We start from the raw sequence: 17,487 nt of genomic DNA, 5'->3' as shown, positions 1-17,487 counted from the left end.
TTCTCGATGTGTTTGGCTACAGCACCATTCTTTTATCCGTGTCATGTGTGATATTCTGGGTCGTCCTCTTCCTCTTTTTTTCTTAATTCTGACCTCCAGCATGATTTTATTTAACCTTTCGTGTCGGAGTATGTGACCTGTAAATTTAGCTCTACGTTTTTCAATGATGTGCATTATTTTTCTTTTCCCTTTTGCCTTCTCTAAAACTTCATGGTTGGTGCGCTTTTTTTCAGAAAAGCGCTACTAAACTATGTATAAATTTATTAGTGAGCAAGCTTGGAGCACATTTTGGAATGGAAACGTTAGACAAAACGCCATTGACATTGACATTACCGAGATTAAATAAAAGACTAAGACTTATATTCTAACAAAATTCCTACCTATTATTTAATAAGTTAAGAATATTGATTACTTTATCACGTACTCACCTACTTTCTTGCTGTTGTCCAATATACGCATCATTTATTTTCCAGCGGGTTACTCCGAGGATTCCGACTACACGTCGGACCTCAACTATCCCGTGGGTCAGCACGCCAATTGCAGTGCCTCGCAGTTCCGCACCGCCGCGCATCAAATGCACACGCCACAGGTAATACATACATACATAAATAGATAAATACATACATCCCTGGCTCAGTGACCCAAAGAGGACACAAGAGAGCGCCACTCTGCCCTAATTGTGCGCCACTTCGCGCCAGTTGGGTATTCCGAGGGCGAACAGGTCTTTTTCGGCTTCTTCACTCCAGCGGTATCTGGGACGCCCGGACGGACGACTTCCGCCCGGATGCCCCACATACGCTCTTTTCACAGCACGATCCTCCCCCATCCTCTCCAGGTGACCAAGCCAGCGGAGTCGTGTGGCTCAGGTAATAGCACAGAATAAATAATAGTACTAGGTACAGAAGACTCACTCTCTAATAAAACGCGTCTGTTACGATCAGGACAGGTATGGCCGCTAGGTGGCGACAGCGCCACGCGCGGCTTATGGCTAGTCACCAAAATTGGTGTGGAACGGATGTACTTTTAGCTACCGCTAGCTAGCAAAGCGACGAAATCGCGGAGTGAGTCACGCTTGGTAATAGTCGTAAAGGGAGCATGGGTACATGAACTGTGGCATAGAGGAAAAAAATACATAGATTGCTCACTCCATACATCAGTTTTAGTACCAAAAAGACTATTATTTTCATAGTCGACATCTAGCATCGAGTAGCGGAATTATCAGTACTACTGCTACATCTATTATTGTCAAGTACTGATAAGTACTGATAATTCCGCTACTCGATTCTAGATGTCGACTATGAAAATAATAGTCTTTTTGGTAGGTACCAAAACTCACTCTTGTCTTACTATATATATCTATGTGGAGAGGAGAACTATTTATATAAGTACATATCATGGCATGTGTAAGTTTTTGATTTAGGCCACTGGATGGCACTGCTCAAGGAAGCGTACGTCAGCGATACGCTTAGAGGCATTAAGCGAGTTTGCGATTCAGGTCATGAGGTAACAGACCTTCCAATCACACGTCAACCCATAACTTAACGTTAGAAATTTTGCCATGTTCGCGTCCGTTCAGGGATAAATCACTTTTATACACTGGTTATCTTATCTATTTCTTGAAAAAATTTATTTATTTACTCACTATAATTAACGTTTTTAGATTTGTCTTGAATACGGTTACGTTTTTTATAAACAGGTACCTAGTTGTAGTTACATATTTAAATTAACATCTAATTCATGCGAGATACCTAACAGCAAACAGAAAATAAATATTTTAGCACAAAAACAAGGAACATTTTAGCTTTGATTCCGTATTTAGTTACTTTTCAGGGCCATCAACCAAACAACGAAACACTTCTAACGGCTCGATTCGGAAAATGAATTAGATTTCTACTAGACTTCAACTAGTTACGATATGGATAATTTAAAGATAGGTAAGATAGATATGTCAAATTTGACGTTTCCGCGATTCTGGAGGTCCTCTTGAACGATTTCGACAAGTTATGACTATTTTATTCATATATATGGTACAAAAACGAGTCAAAAAACAATAAATAAAAATAACTTAAAATTAAACTAAATACAAAATACAAACTATTCTAAAATAAAATAAAACTAAATCTAAAAAAGGCCCCTGTGGCAAGGTCCCCAAGATGCTGGCTGCTGCTACTTAGATATCCAAGTCACATCTAGTCGATATCTAATGTAGATCTAGTTGATCTCTAAATCGTCTCTAGATCTTGTGATTATCTCGAAATCCGAATAGGTCCCAAAATACCATAAACGTCGGAATAAAATAAGTTGCATTCAACTGAAACAAAATTCACTGGCTTGTTACTTTTCTATCAAATAAAATGTTCACTTTATCCAATCTCTATCTAGTTGAATATTTATTTTATAGACGTTTATTGAATGCGGATCTAATCGTCCGTACGATATGTCTGAAACGTTATACGCTTACGTTTTATGACCATTTTGTAGCAATTTGTTATGTGTTTCAAATCTTAGGACCCATTTTATTATTGGAATGTTTTATTGTTTGGTTTATAAGTTCCGTTTTATGACCAGCATCAGCTGCAGTTTTATACTATATGTAGGTATTTAATTATCTAAATCGATCTTTATAATTAGTGACTGTCAGGCACGCTGTATTCTAAGAAAGCTCCTTTTTAATTTTTTCCCTAAGGGGGTAAAAATGGGGTAGAGTTTTTTTATGACTTCTTGGCGAACAAAGAGGAGTGAAAATGAGGTTAAGTTTTTTTATAGCTTCTTTGCTATCAAAGTGGTATGCCGAGGTATTCTATGACGTAATTTATGCTTACCTATTATAATAGGACTAGGGTGGTTTTTGTAAGAATATCCCAAAATTCACCATTCGTCTTCATAGTACAGCGGCCAGGGGGCCTCCAACACTAATCGATGTGACTGGACAGTATACTACTGACAAGTGGTATGGTTGTGTTCGGTAGAGTGTACTGAGTACGAAATAAGGACTTGTCACTTTCTAAGACTGTGGGGGGGTTAACTGTGACGTCACAAAGATGGCGGTCCCGTGTTTCAAATTTTAGATAATTACTCAGCGAGTTATTATCAGATTTTCAAAAATGAGGTGTCCTGTGAAAGCTGATGAAATGTAGAATAAAACATGCCATGTAACTAAAAGTGTAATTTCATTAATTATTTTTTTATTTACAAAAATCTGAAAACATAAAATTGGTCTTTTTTTGTAGCCCAAAAAACACAATGACAACGGCCACTTAGATAAAAAATATGTTATATAAATAATTTAGGTAGATGATTAAGTTACACGTTACTTCTTGAATTATGTGAATCCGATAATAAATAAGTAAACTACGATGATTATACCGCGGGCGCGCCGCAGCGAACCGCGCGCGCTCGGTTACTTGGAGGTGCGGGCGCGACTGAGAATGCTGTACTATCAAAAACAAATTAACATTTTTAAACAAATGCTATATCAAATGAAATATACTTAAATAACCAATAAAACGTGGTTATAAACTGGTGCTTGTCATCTAATAATAAGTATATAGAAATAAGCTAACAATAAAAAACCCAAAAAGTAGTCACTTCAGTGTCGATTGGACTCATTGTATTATATGATTTATATGCCAAGCATGAAAAGGTAATCTAATAAATGTGACTAAAAACAATTTACTGCGTTTTGACGTAAAAATTTATTTGATTTATCATCACAAGATATATTGGAGTACATTATTGTCAAGGCTCGAAGTCGAAAGTAGCCTTCCAGCTGAGATTAGAGATTAAACAATTAGTCCAAAAAGAGGGTTCGTTCCCACAAGGGTGGTCTGTCCCCCCTGATGTAGTGCCTACTACTAGACTCAATGGTGAAAGAGTTCAACAGGGGGGTATGTACATGCAGGCTTACTCTGACGACGGAGTGTTACTAGTGAGAGGGACGGTTTTTAAGGTCGTAAGAGATATAATGATACGTGTATAGAGAGAGGACTGGATCTCAATCCGTCGAAAACAAAGCTAGTGTTATTCACTAATAGAAGAATAAAAGAGATGAAACCCATAAAGATGCAAGGTATAGAACTAGAAATGGTAAATGAGCTGAAATATCTGGAAGTTACTCTAGACAGTACGCTCAGATCAGATACAAACTCACATCAAGGAGCAGACGGCAAAAGTCATAAGAACACTATATCAATGCAAAAGGGCACTATGTCAATGCTCGGAATCTGACCTGAGGGACGCGACAGTCAGGGCTATCAGCACCGCTGCTTTCTGGGCATCCACTGTTTAGAGTTTTAGAGGAACCTCGACACGAGAGAAGTAGAAATCCGCTGGATCTACATGGCAGTGATATGTACTACCCAGGGTGCTATATGGGGATATGAGAACGACCCCGACACATGCAATTGGAGGTAATGCTAGGTTTGAAGCTTGGAATGGGGTGGAGAAGAGCTACTGAACAGTGCTATAGAATGAAAGCATGTAAGGAATGGAGAAGCTACGTGGACAAGAGGCACGCGCTGATACAAAGAGAGGCACCATCAAAATTTGAGATGTTGATGGCCAATACCGACCTAATAAAAAGGCAGGAGATAATTGATAAGAAATACAGGGTACAATATAGGAGAGAGAGACAACTGGAAGGTGGAAGTCAGACACCCGACGACCATCTGCTTTACGAATGGCTCGAGAAGAAGCTCAACGAAACTAGCATAGTGATCCCTAAACTGGGAGAGCAAGTATCAATATCACTGTGCAGATATGGGTATTCCAAGCAGAGGTATGTGCAATAGCCCGCTGTGCACGTATAGTTAAAGAGAGTGTGCAGCAAGAAGGCGCTATTGTAATATATACAGATAGCCAGTAGGCAGCACTAAAGTCACTAAAGAAAATATCGAACACCTCCTCTCTCGTAAGAGAATGTCGACAGGAGCTTAACTCGATAGGCAAATAAAGAAGTGTCGTGGTGGCATGGGTACCTAGGACACTAGAAAGTGACGGGAAATGAGATGGCGCACGAATTGGCGAGGATTTTTTTTAATTTATTTATCATGAAGTACACAACATTTTTGTCACGAATTATATTCCTCGCCAAACTGCGGTTGCAGTTTGTTGGCTAGGATGGAGGCGGAGACGGAATATAATGGGTCCGGAACCGGCTCTGTCTATGTCAGCGAATGTTACGAAAGGAGTCATAGAAAAGGTAAATGGATGGAGATGGAAGCACAGTCGAAGATGATGACTAAAGGTATAGATCACAGGAGAACCAGGTATCTTTTGAAACTGTCTTTGAAACAGTCTGAGACTGCTGACGGGTATCATTACTGGTCATAACACCCTCAACAGACCTCTTAAGATAATGGAAATTAGTAAGTAGAGACACCTCCTGTCCACACTGTGGTAAGGAGGAGACTCGCTTACACTTACTACCTTACTAGCAGAATGTACTATGTATGTGGCATCGCGATATAATGCATTCGGGAGAGACACACTGAAAGAAAACGAACTAAAGGACGTCGAACTTAAAGATGACATCTGTTCTGCAGGAAAACAAAAAGATATTGAGGAGAATGGTGTGGAAATGCCGCCGGGACAGTAACCTGCAGCTCCAACCTCAGGGAATTGGGCTGAATGGACGCTACACGTGATTAGGTAGCAGCCCGTCTGCTTCCGGCCGGGCGTCCGTACACTACATCTACAACATTAAATTTTTCCGTTAATATAATCTATAACAACACACTTACCCTTAAATATTAGGAAAAGCACCAGCAAAAATGTATTTAAGTCTAAATTAAAAAAAAACTCATGTTGAAACAATATGAAGCTAGGATAAACTTAAGTTAAAGAATGTCATGTTATATTGAACTTATATTTGTAACTTATACCAGTATCTAAAATAGTTTAAATACCTAAATAAGTAAAATAGCCTAAAACAGTATGTAAAGAGAGGAGCCTATTTATACCAACTGTTATACAGTTTGGCGGAGGTTTAGGTACACCCTTTATTAAATGCTGTTTCCGTGAATAAATGGTTTATTTATTTTATTTTATTTTTTATTTGCTGATGTATAGAGATATCGCATACCAGGATACTTATGCTTAATAACATGAATTTGGTTCATAATGATAATTATTTTCGATAACTCTCACTAATAACCGCTATTTTTTAAATATAAAAGTAAAGTGAATATTTCTATGGATTTTTATTTTATGTTTATTTCTATATACTTATGTATCTGATAACAAGCTCCAGTTTATAACCACGTTTTATTGGTTATTTAAATATATTTCATTTGATATAGCATTTGTTTAAAAATGTTAATTTGTTTTTGATATACAGTACAGCATTCTCAGTCGCGCCCGCACCTCCAAGTAACCGAGCGCGCGCGGTTCGCTGCGGCGCGCCCGTGTTTTCAGATTTTTGTAAATAAAAAAATAATTAATTAAATTACACTTTTAGTTACATGGCATGTTTTATTCTACATTTCACCAGCTTTCACAGGACACCTCATTTTTGAAAATCTGATAATAACTTGCTGAGTAATTATCTAAAATTTGAAACCCGGGACCGCCATCTTTGTGACGTCACAGTTAACCCCCCCCACAGTCTTAGAAAGTGACAAGTCCTTATTTCGTACTCAGTACACTCTACCGAATACAACCATACCACTTGTCAGTAGTATACTGTTCAGTCACATCGATTAGTGTTGGAGGCCCCCTGGCCGCTGTACTATCAGTTTTTAAACAAAATAATTATGATTCCAGTTTCGAAGAACTTCAACTCGTCATAATTAAATTAACCTATTTCTTTGTAATTTCAGAGATCACTGGAGGTGTCCAGAGAAAATTCATCGGAGAGGGAGGAATATCATATGCACGGAGACACCGACCCGCTTTACTACAATAGTCAGCCAAGAACAAATAGGTAGACTACAAATACCTACTCCACCTAACATGTATTTAACCAAAATTCTAAACCGTCTAGTATCTCATAACACAATATTCGTTGAGCTAGAGTTGAGGGTGGTGGTTGAGGACTATGCTAATGGATCGGTAGATTTTTGTCCGACAGACGCATAATACGAGCTTTTTATTTTAATTTATTTAGAACAAAAACAGTTCTACACAATATACAATAATATAAAATAGTCTACACAATATACAGAAACTGAGAAGTGATATAAACAGACCGGAGGTTCATTAGACACAATATTAATAAAATAAAAGAAGAACGTAGTAAGTAATTTAAGAATACACAACTAAGCATACAATCTCAAGGAACAATGAAAACAGGCCACGCTGTATAGTAAATGGAGCTGTAGTAGATGGAAGCTGTTCCGTAAGATGTACATTAACTTATGGCGTTCCGCAAGGTTCTGTGGTATCCCCAACACTGTTTGTGCTGAATATAAATGTCATATCGTCTATCGATGACATTCATTATAGTTCGTTTTTTTTTAGCATTAGAAAGAACTTGTAAGAAGGTGAGCGATCTTGACATGTCTTTTAATTGAAAAACGGTTTTTAAAAATCAAAAACTATTACTTATGAAAGCAGAAGAATATAAATGATCGTATTAGATTCATAATTGTTACAAATTTGCCGTAACTTGTTTTTAAAATGTGTTTTTCAATTAAAAGACACATCAAGATTGTTTACGTTATTTCTAATGCTAAAAAAAATTAACTATAGTTCATTACTATGCAGACTGTACTGGGAATGGAGATGTACTGGGGATGCCTATTAACGCATTCACTACCACCGACGCATATATGCGTCACCGTAACTTTCACGCTGTGCCTTTGACGCACAGACGCGTTCATAATAATATAGTGACAGCAAAGTGCGGCACCTGGTGAATGTCCAGGAAAAGAGGGTGGCAGTGAATGCGTTAAACAGGCCATGCCAACATCACTCGTTCCGTGGTGCTAGAATATCGTAAAATGCTTGTGTCGGATATCAGATCTAGACCACTCTATCCAGAGTTTTGGTGCGGGGTCGGGACAATTTAGTCCGGTTCAATCACACCAATACATAAGTTCTATTCAGAGTTTCGATGTGGAGTCAGGACAATATTCATCAAGACGTGATGTAATCTATTTACATACCTACTTTTATTTTATCGTTGTAGTTTCCAACTTTGCCATTGGGTCGTTTGGTTGCCATGGTATCTCGATAAAACTGTTTCCCGTTTCGTTACAACTATAGCCATTAGAACTAAAAGCACAATGAGTGGACGTATAATTTCCCTGCTATTCTGTTCGGTTACTATTTATCAAAATAAATCACAGATGGCGTTCAGGAGCAACAATATTTTTTGATACTAGCGCCATCTCTCGTGAATGGTTCAAACTATTTACCTTGAATGTTTGCTGAGAAGGGGATGATTTGGAGCATCTTATGTTTACCAGAGAGATTTTATCCGCAATACGCAAATTAGACTGTCATAGCAACGTAAATAAAGACAAAAACATTTATTAATGAAACAGATTTCGTCTGTATATGAGCAGCATGGCTTCATACCGAAAAGATCCACAGTGACGAATCTTCTCCTGTGTCTTGATAAGTGGACACGTGACTGGGACAATCGTCAGCCTACGGACGTCATATACCTAGACTACGAAAAGGCATTTGATCGTGTACCTATTCGAAGGCTTATTGCTAAATTGGAGCACTTTGGAATTCGTGGTCAGCTCCTTGAATGGATATCGGACTTTCTAACCCACAGGATATTTAAAGTAAGAGTAGGGAAAACTCTATCGAATGCACACAACGTCTATAGTGGTGTTCCTCAGGGATCAGTCCTTGGACCAATCCTGTTTGGCATATTTATAACCGACCTGAAGAGTGTAGTACATTCCGAACTGTCAATATTTGCTGATGATACCAAAGTTATGGGTAATCCATTGGTAACTCATAATATTATCCAAAGTGATTTAGATCGCATAATTCAGTGGACTAAAGACTGGCTCATATCACTAAATGCTGACAAGTGCACAGTTCTACACATAGGGAATACAAACCCTAAAATAAATTACCACATTGACTCTGTTCCCCTACAAGCTGTAGCTAGTCAAAGAGACCTGGGCATCACTGTTTGGCATAACTTGAAATGGGACACACATATCACCAAAATCACCAAGAGAGCAAACTCTATGCTGTATATGATCCGGAAAGCATTCCATGTTATTACTAAGGAACTATTTATTAGAATATACAAATCATATCTTCGTCCCTTACTTGAGTATGCTTTTCAGATATGGTCCCCCTACTTTAAAAAGGACATTTCATTACTGGAAAAAGTTCAGCGAAGAGCAACTAAAATGGTTGCTTCATTGAAAGACAAACCATATGAAGAACGGCTTCAAGAATTAGGTCTTACAACATTGGAGGACAGAAGGAAGCGAGGCGATCTTATTGAGACTTACAAAATCTTGTCCGGTCACTACAATGTTCCAAATATTAAAGACCTATACACATCAAGTCAGAATGTAAGGTTGAGAGGACACTCTAAAAAACTTGTCAAACCTCCGTGTGCTAGTAACCCTAGAAAACACTTCTTGCCGAATCGTGTGGTAAATGTGTGGAACTCTCTACCAGATACTGTTGTTAGTGCACCGTCGGTCAACACTTTCAAAAATAGACTGGATACACATTTTAGAACTTTAAAAAGTGCAAAATAAAATACAAGTGCTTCGATATACACGCATCAGCTCTAAGAGCTGCTATTGTATCAAATAAAATAATAATAAAATAATAAATAATTTGTTTATTACTAGAAGTTTGCATAAAATATATTACAGTTCCAAATAAAAGCTGCACACGATTAGTCCCAAACCAATCACCTGCTCGGGGAAAATCACGTTCGTTCTGTGTAAAGTTATACTTTTACTCACTACGTGCGGCCTTGGGTACACAACATTGTAGACCCCAATGATCAAAATGTGTTGTAATTAGTATACAACCCATGTTATATTATGATACTTATATACCTTGGTTAGTAGAAAAAGGCGCGAAATTAAAATTTTCAATGGTATGATTACCCTTCGCGCCTACATTTTTTGAAATTTGCAGCTTTTTTCTACTGACGGAAATGGCTTAACAGACTATATTTACTGAGATTTTTTTGTTTTAGGTTAGAAACGTGGTCACAACTACATGCTCAAACAAGCGTCGAGTCTGCGATATCTTGGCGAACAGCTGCCGATTGGCAATCCGCAGGTATGACATAAAATATTGAAATAAAAAAGTTATATTTACTTAAATATTACATTCTACTTCTAAGTTTGATCAAACTCATACGTATTTATATTTAATAACAGCACTAACAACAGCTGCTACAGAACTTATGTTCATAATGTGATGATTATGGCAGGCTGTTTTTATATTCAAGTAAGCGACCCGTCCCGGCATCGCACGGGTTAACAAATTATACATCTAAACCTTCCTCGAGAATCACTCTATTGATAGGTGAAAACCGCATGGAAATCCATTCAGTAGTTATTGAGTTTATCGCGAACAAATATACATACGGACAGACGCGGCGGGGATTTTGTTTTATAAGGAGTAGTGATGCAAACGGAAGTCAACCATCTCAAAAATATTCCTTAATGTAATCAGTAATATGTATACATTTAAGTTTTTTTTAATTGCAGAAGACCAAAGGCGGCCAAGCCTCGAGAGGCAGAACACGCTTTACGACGAAAGTATGGGCTACGGTTATGACCCATATACCAATAGCACGCACATTAGGTATGATTATTAGATTACTAACGGTTATAAAGTTGCATCATTTCCCGCAACAATAAACATCAATCGTAAATACTTAAAAATAACTTAATTATTAAATTGTACAACGGGACTTAATCACGTATTTAAATTCTCCTCCGACGTTTCGAGGCCGGCGTTCTCGTCGTCTTCTCCGAGACCACGGGGACAAGGGGAGTGGGCGTTCTCGAAACGTCGGAGGTAAATCTTAAAACTTAGATTACGCGATTAAGTCCCGTTGTACGTACAATTTAATAATATGTAAAAATCATGAAAGTTTAAGTAACGTAATATAAAAAAATGCTGTTACCTATTTAGCTTGTTTATTCAAAAACAGCCACTAAACGCCACTTGCACCATCCCACTAACCCGGGGTTAAGCGGTTAAACCGTTAATCCAGTGTCAAATTGTACTGGTCACCATGGTAACTCCAGGTTTAAGCGGTTGTGTAAATGTGGGATGGTGCCAGAGGCCCTAAATGACAATAAATTATGAGCTATTACTTTTTAAATCACATAATTTGATCCAAGCAAAAATACAAGTTCTAAATAAATTTTCACGTCACATCACGTCACCTAATAAATAATCTGTGTTTCCAGGGACCATTCGCATTTATCGCAGCAACCCAGCTACGAAGAGTACTTCGACTCAAGTAGCTACCCGTACCAGATGTCGTACGCGGCCGAGGACTCAAGGCAGTGGGACAGCGGCGGGCGCTACTTCTACGACGAGTGCTACGGCCTCACGCCGACGGAATACGAGAACATAGTTAATAAGAGGCGGTCTTCTGTCGTTCAGTTGCCACAAGTGCCGCATAAACAGGTGAGAGAACAAAAAGTTTTGAGGCCACTGAAGTGCGTGTCGGGTGATAAGTAGTGCGTGTTTTATTATACACAAGTCGAGTAGCTACCCATACTAGACGTCGTAATACGACGATGAGGATCAACGCGGATTCGCGGCAGTGGGACAGCGGCGGGAACTACATTTACGACGAGTGCTACGGCTTCACGCCGACGGAATACGAGAACATAGTTAATAAGAGGCGATCTTCTGTCGTTCAGTTGCCACAAGTGCCGCATAAACAGGTGAGAGAACAAAAAGTTTTGAGGCCACTGAAGTGCGTGTTTCATTATGTACACAAGTCGAGTAGCTACCCATACTAGACGTCGTAATACGACGATGAGGATCAACGCGGATTCGCGGCAGTGGGACAGCGGCGGGAACTACATTTACGACGAGTGCTACGGCTTCACGCCGACGGAATACGAGAACATAGTTAATAAGAGGCGGTCTTCTGTCGTTCAGTTACCACAAGTGCTGCATAAACAGGTATTGCAAGCGTTGGCGCCGCTAGCATAGGGTGACCGCGGCGAGCAAAGATCCAAGTGCGTGTTCCCGTAGATATGTCAGTAGGTCTCTATTTATAGGAAACCTGCGTGAACTGTAGGGGCAGTATTAGATTCGTGTCATGAGGTGGCAGACCATTAAACGAGCATGGTTTCTTTGATTTGAAAGTGTTCAGCCTATACATAACTGCTTTTAACAACCATCTGTCGTCCAATTGGTCCGTCTGTACTGGTTTAAATCTTTTTGTTTTGTGCAATTCTGATTATCTAATCTGTTTTGTTGTTTCAGCTACCGGCGTCCTCTCGGTTTTCGGACTTCAACGGTATGGCGCCATACAGACCGCGGCAGCGGCGGACCGCCGCGAGTCTTCCTGGTTAGTTTATTTTAGAAAGTACATATATGTACATTTTGAACATTCCCTGTGGATTTACGGATATCAGTTACGTTTACGTACTTATACGAAACAAAAGCTATCGCTGTTGAACTCCGTTCCGCTCCGTGGGTTGCGAGCTCAATATATATGACTGATTGGATGTAGTGTGTTGAACCCGTTACAAACGCTGCAGCCGACACCGTCGCAATTGTAATGCGTTCAACTTGATTGACATTTGGTTTTTGTACCTCGGACGTTCGAAACTCAACTCGCGCTCTCTCCGTGGACCACTGGAAATGGAAACACACACGTGGTAGCTACTCTGGAAATGTACCTTCTTACGTGTGATATAATTAAGTAGTTATTTTTACTTTCTTCTACGCATCTCGTCTACGGCAATATGAAACAAATTTTTTTAGAAGTCAAGAACATGTTGCCGCTTCCTTTGAGGTCTGCTTTCTTATAGTTGCAATATCAATTAATGTATACATTGTCAACAGCAACCCCCTCGTCGACGCCGAAGCGCGGGCGCGCGCTGCCGGTGCCGCCGGGCAGCGACTCGGGCTCCGTGCGCTCCCGCGGCGGCCGGCGGCTCCCACGCGCGCCTCGAGCGCCGTCGCAACACGTGCCTTACCTACCCGGTAACTATCTTTCTGAAGGTTCGGACACTTCGGACGACTACCGCATCTGCATTAGCATTAGATACTGTTGCACCGTTTAACCCGAAAGACTTCACCGTCCTTGATATAATAAGTGGCAGTTACATGCAGCAACAACAAAAACGCCTGCACCAACGCAGTTGTCATCTGAATACTGTATTTATACAGGTTGATTCATGAGACGTGAGCAGGACTAATCCTGCACACTCAGTAACTGATAATTGATCGATCACCGTCGTATTTAGGTGAAACAATCACACTTTTTCCTATTTTTTAACTTTTTGGCGAGGGCAAATTTAATTCTCTACAATCATGGTCACCCTACAAGACCTAATCAATAAACATAAAACCTCTTTAACCGATGACAGCATTATGATTACGAAGAAAATAAACTGTCAAAAGTGAGTGAGATACGAGTTTTCAAAAGTAACCAGACTGTGATGACATTCAATTTGACACAGAATATCGGTAGTTTAGTATTCTAATTGTAGGGTGACCATGCATGTCATAAATAAATTAATAATTTTTTTTTCAACACGACTAGAAAATTAACGTTAACCTCACTAATACTGATACGAAACAGTTGCTTATAATTTACGAAATGCGCAGTGTTAGTCCTGCTCACGTCTCCTGAATCACCCTGTATAGCTGGTCAAGCAGACCTTGTCAGTAGAAAAAGGCGGTAAATTTGAAAAATGTAGGTGTGAAGGGTTATCGTCCCATAGAAAATTTGAATTTTGCGCCTTTTTTTAATGACAAGGTTTGCTTGACCAGCTATATCTAAACTATCATTATATAAATTTGCTATCGTAGACGTTCCCATTTTTTGCAACACTCGTGTAACGAGGTTTCACAACGCACAATTAGGGACCGTGCACGTTGGAGAATCTGCCATCTTGTGTCCTAAATCTTAAACTTAAACTTGACATTGACACTTCACGTCAAAGCAGGTGCTGTCCCCTACAGTGCACGCATGCTCTCTTGCGCGTTGTCGTTCTGCCATCTTGTGGTCTAAATTGGAAATTTCAAGCTTTAAACTTTAGCAGCCTACATTCATTCATGCATGCTCCCTAAAACAATTTGTCAGTAGAGGTAGAGACATGCGCGTTATTCAAAATGTGTTTGAGGCTTCGTACTCACATTAACATTTGCCGCGTTTATCACTGAAAAAGAGTCGAGCAGAATGTTATCTCGCTGGAGCAGTCTATCGGAGATTTTTTATTATAATGTTGTGTTGCGCCTCTGGTTGGTTAGTAAGTCTGGTTAGTAGTGTGTAAGGTCATCAGCCTGCCTGTGCGTGGTAATATCACACTTCGTGTTATTGTAATATCGCACTTTGTGTTGTTGTAATAACGTTGATCGACCAGCGGGCAATATATTTTACCTCTACCATTGTCACGCTAATATTTACTCTTTTTCATTTCGAAAAAGGTAGCTTTAAAGCGCGTATGTGTCATGGCGTGTGCTTTCCCCTTAATTAATTATCATAAATAATCTTTTTTTATACGCTTACCATATTACCCGTATCACAGCCCGTACCTGTATTGATTTATACTGATATGCCGGTAGAAATCATCCAAAATTTCAAAACTCTGACATGGAAAAAGCTTCGAAATTTAAAATTTCCTATGGGGATTTATTTAAAAGTAAAATCTTAAGTTCTTTAAATTTTTGCGACTTGCACATGAATTGACTGTAGGTTTCATCCATAAATAAGTTGATAGACATTGTTTTTTCCACAGAACCTGTCAAAACGATACCAGACGTGAGCTATGGTTATGACAGCTACGGGTACCAGCCGGAATACCAGGACGCCGTCACCGAACAGTATCAGGATCATAATTACAACACGAAGTAAGTAATTTCAGGGCCAATCTTCATTTAATTAAGCTTGCTATAATATATCTATATCAAAACTAAAGATTACAAAAGAGTGATATAGATAGATACAAATAATACAAAAGAAAATAACAATTGATTAAATGTAGAGGCAGCCAGCAGGCGGTCTTATCGCTACAGAGCGATCTCTTTCAGACAACCTTTGGGTAGCGGAAACAGAGAAATAATCAAAAAAGTAGGTGTTTTAGGTGGTGTTGGTATATTAGGTATATACATATCTGATATTCTAGTAGTATATACATATCTGATATTATACGTAGTAGATCTAATATGTCATAATTATTTGTTACAGCTACGATGAAGATGGAATGCAGCCTTTCTTTGATGAAACCCCACACGCTACACCTCCTGCTGCAGGTAACATTCGTTTTAACATAAACATGTGGTAATTAAAAAATGCAATAAATATTTTACAACAGTAATGTGTAACAATGTACCATCGTCATTGAATTACGATTTATAAATGAACTCTTGATAACAGTTTCCGCAATAAAAGATTAATCAACTCAGTTAGTGATCTAGTACAGCCGACAAATGACGTTCCGACTCGCCAATTGGCTCTGTGAGGAATTAACCTTTAACATATTCACAATTTTCTTTAAAATTTCAGCTCAAAAAACTCCGTGGAGTGAAACGGAAACAACGACACAATTCACATATCCAGTTACTAGTGAAGAAGACTCTTTAGTTCCCTTATCAGTGCCATCAACTATATCAGCGTATTTACCGCAACCCCCAGTAACTACCCAACACGATGTTTATCAAGACCAAAACTATCAACAATACGATTTACAATACGACACTCAATCACAATACCAGACATACGATCAGCAACAACAATATCAGGAACCACATAGTCAGTACATGGATCAAACACAAGACTTTCAATATCAGCAGCAATTTGAACAAGAACAATATCAGGATTCACTAAAACAGCAGCAGCATATGCAACAGGAACAACAATATCAAGAGCAGTTTGCGTTGCAGCAGCAAAGGCAACAACAAGAACAGCAATTGAGGCTTCAGCAACAGCAACAACAACAATTGCAGCAGCAGCGACAACAACAGCAAGCACAACAAAAGCAGCCAACGCAGCAACTCCAAGCGAGCGTTCTTACTGGAGCTGCCACGCTAGGAAACTTTATGGCTGGTGGTGCTAAAAAACTTGGTAGTCTATTTGGCTCTGCCGCTGCAGCTATTGCAACACCTGCTGTGAGTCAACCGCCTGCAGCCGCTTCCGTTCCTGCCACTACAACCCATTACATACAATCATCAGTTATAGCACCAGTAACGCCTTTTACGAGTACAACAGCTCTACCCGCATCCGTCCCCGACGTATCGCCGCCAGTGCCCACCGCAACCACCTCAGCATCTATCACATTACCTCGAACACCGTCGCTTAGAAGACAAGAATCTATACAAAGACCTTCTGTGCAAAGGACACGGACGTTGCCCGATGCACCAGAAGAATTACCCCCTTCGAGTTATGACGAAAGTGCCTACGAAGATGAGTACCATAAGACTGAATACGATCAATCTGTTGAACGTGATAGAACAGGATCTTTGGATAGGTATCATGACGATGAATATGTACATGATATAATCCCTGAAGAGATCCTAGAAGAAGGCCATTTGCCAGAAGAGAGGAGCCCCTCTATTCAGAAAACTGCATCGCCGACTAGATCCGGTTCAGTAATAAGAAAACCTTCTTTAGACAGCTACCATAGCCAAGCCCCGTCGATAGTTGATCGGAGAACTTCCCAAAGCTCTTTTCATCTTGAGGAGAAACTAACTGTCCCTACCACAAAAGAAGGTAAACATATCAATGTATACATTTATTTAGATTTAAAAAAAGTCATCTCTATAGAAATATTTAAATTGGTAGTAGATTTGGTTATAATATATTATTAATGTTGCAGTTAAATATAAAACTGGAATAATAATTAATATTACCCTAGTAAGTTTACAATCTTAAAAGCAGTTTTATCAAGCATCAAATATTTTTCAGAATTAATTGCCGACAAAGCAAAAGTCAAATTTCAAGAAGAACGCCCGACATTTCACGAAGTTCCCGAAGAACCGGAGCAATTTGAAAGACGAGAATCTTACGCTAACCGCGAAGAAGAAGACAGGGAATCATTTCACGAGGACGAGCCTTTTAGCGAGGAGCAGGAAAAGTTCGATGATCAAGAACAGTTTAACGAAGGAGACGAACAATATAATGAAGATGAGGTGTTCCAAGACGACCAGGATACTCATGAGGAGGAACAGTTGGAGTTCCAGCCTGAACAACCGAAGCTGACGCCGAAGCAACGGTGGCACCGCGCGTACAACAAGATCGTGATGCAGCTAAATGTGAGTCCTTTTTACATTTCGATGAAAGCAGAATACCTTATAAATTATATTTTATAATAATGTTATTTCCTATTTTATTGAAAATGAATT

The 17,487-nt window shown here is 39.3% G+C and overlaps 1 protein-coding gene across 1 annotated transcript in view; it reads left to right on the top strand.

The window, feature by feature from the left end:
• Window positions 1-17,487, top strand: part of LOC134669526 (protein unc-13 homolog B) — a 402,107-nt gene that overhangs the window by 119,904 nt on the left and 264,716 nt on the right. The window contains exons 7-17 of the mRNA XM_063527129.1: window positions 474-589; window positions 6,819-6,922; window positions 10,133-10,218; window positions 10,653-10,749; window positions 11,364-11,586; window positions 12,400-12,484; window positions 12,985-13,125; window positions 14,886-14,997; window positions 15,335-15,399; window positions 15,653-16,855; window positions 17,051-17,397. Coding sequence (XP_063383199.1) covers window positions 474-589; window positions 6,819-6,922; window positions 10,133-10,218; window positions 10,653-10,749; window positions 11,364-11,586; window positions 12,400-12,484; window positions 12,985-13,125; window positions 14,886-14,997; window positions 15,335-15,399; window positions 15,653-16,855; window positions 17,051-17,397 — 2,579 coding nt within the window. The remainder of the gene's footprint in view (window positions 1-473; window positions 590-6,818; window positions 6,923-10,132; window positions 10,219-10,652; window positions 10,750-11,363; window positions 11,587-12,399; window positions 12,485-12,984; window positions 13,126-14,885; window positions 14,998-15,334; window positions 15,400-15,652; window positions 16,856-17,050; window positions 17,398-17,487) is intronic.

Source organism: Cydia fagiglandana, chromosome 12 (assembly GCF_963556715.1).
Source record: "Cydia fagiglandana chromosome 12, ilCydFagi1.1, whole genome shotgun sequence".
Lineage (NCBI taxonomy): Eukaryota > Metazoa > Arthropoda > Insecta > Lepidoptera > Tortricidae > Cydia > Cydia fagiglandana.
Note: the sequence above shows the minus strand (reverse complement) of the source record. Positions and strands in the feature narration are given on the sequence as shown.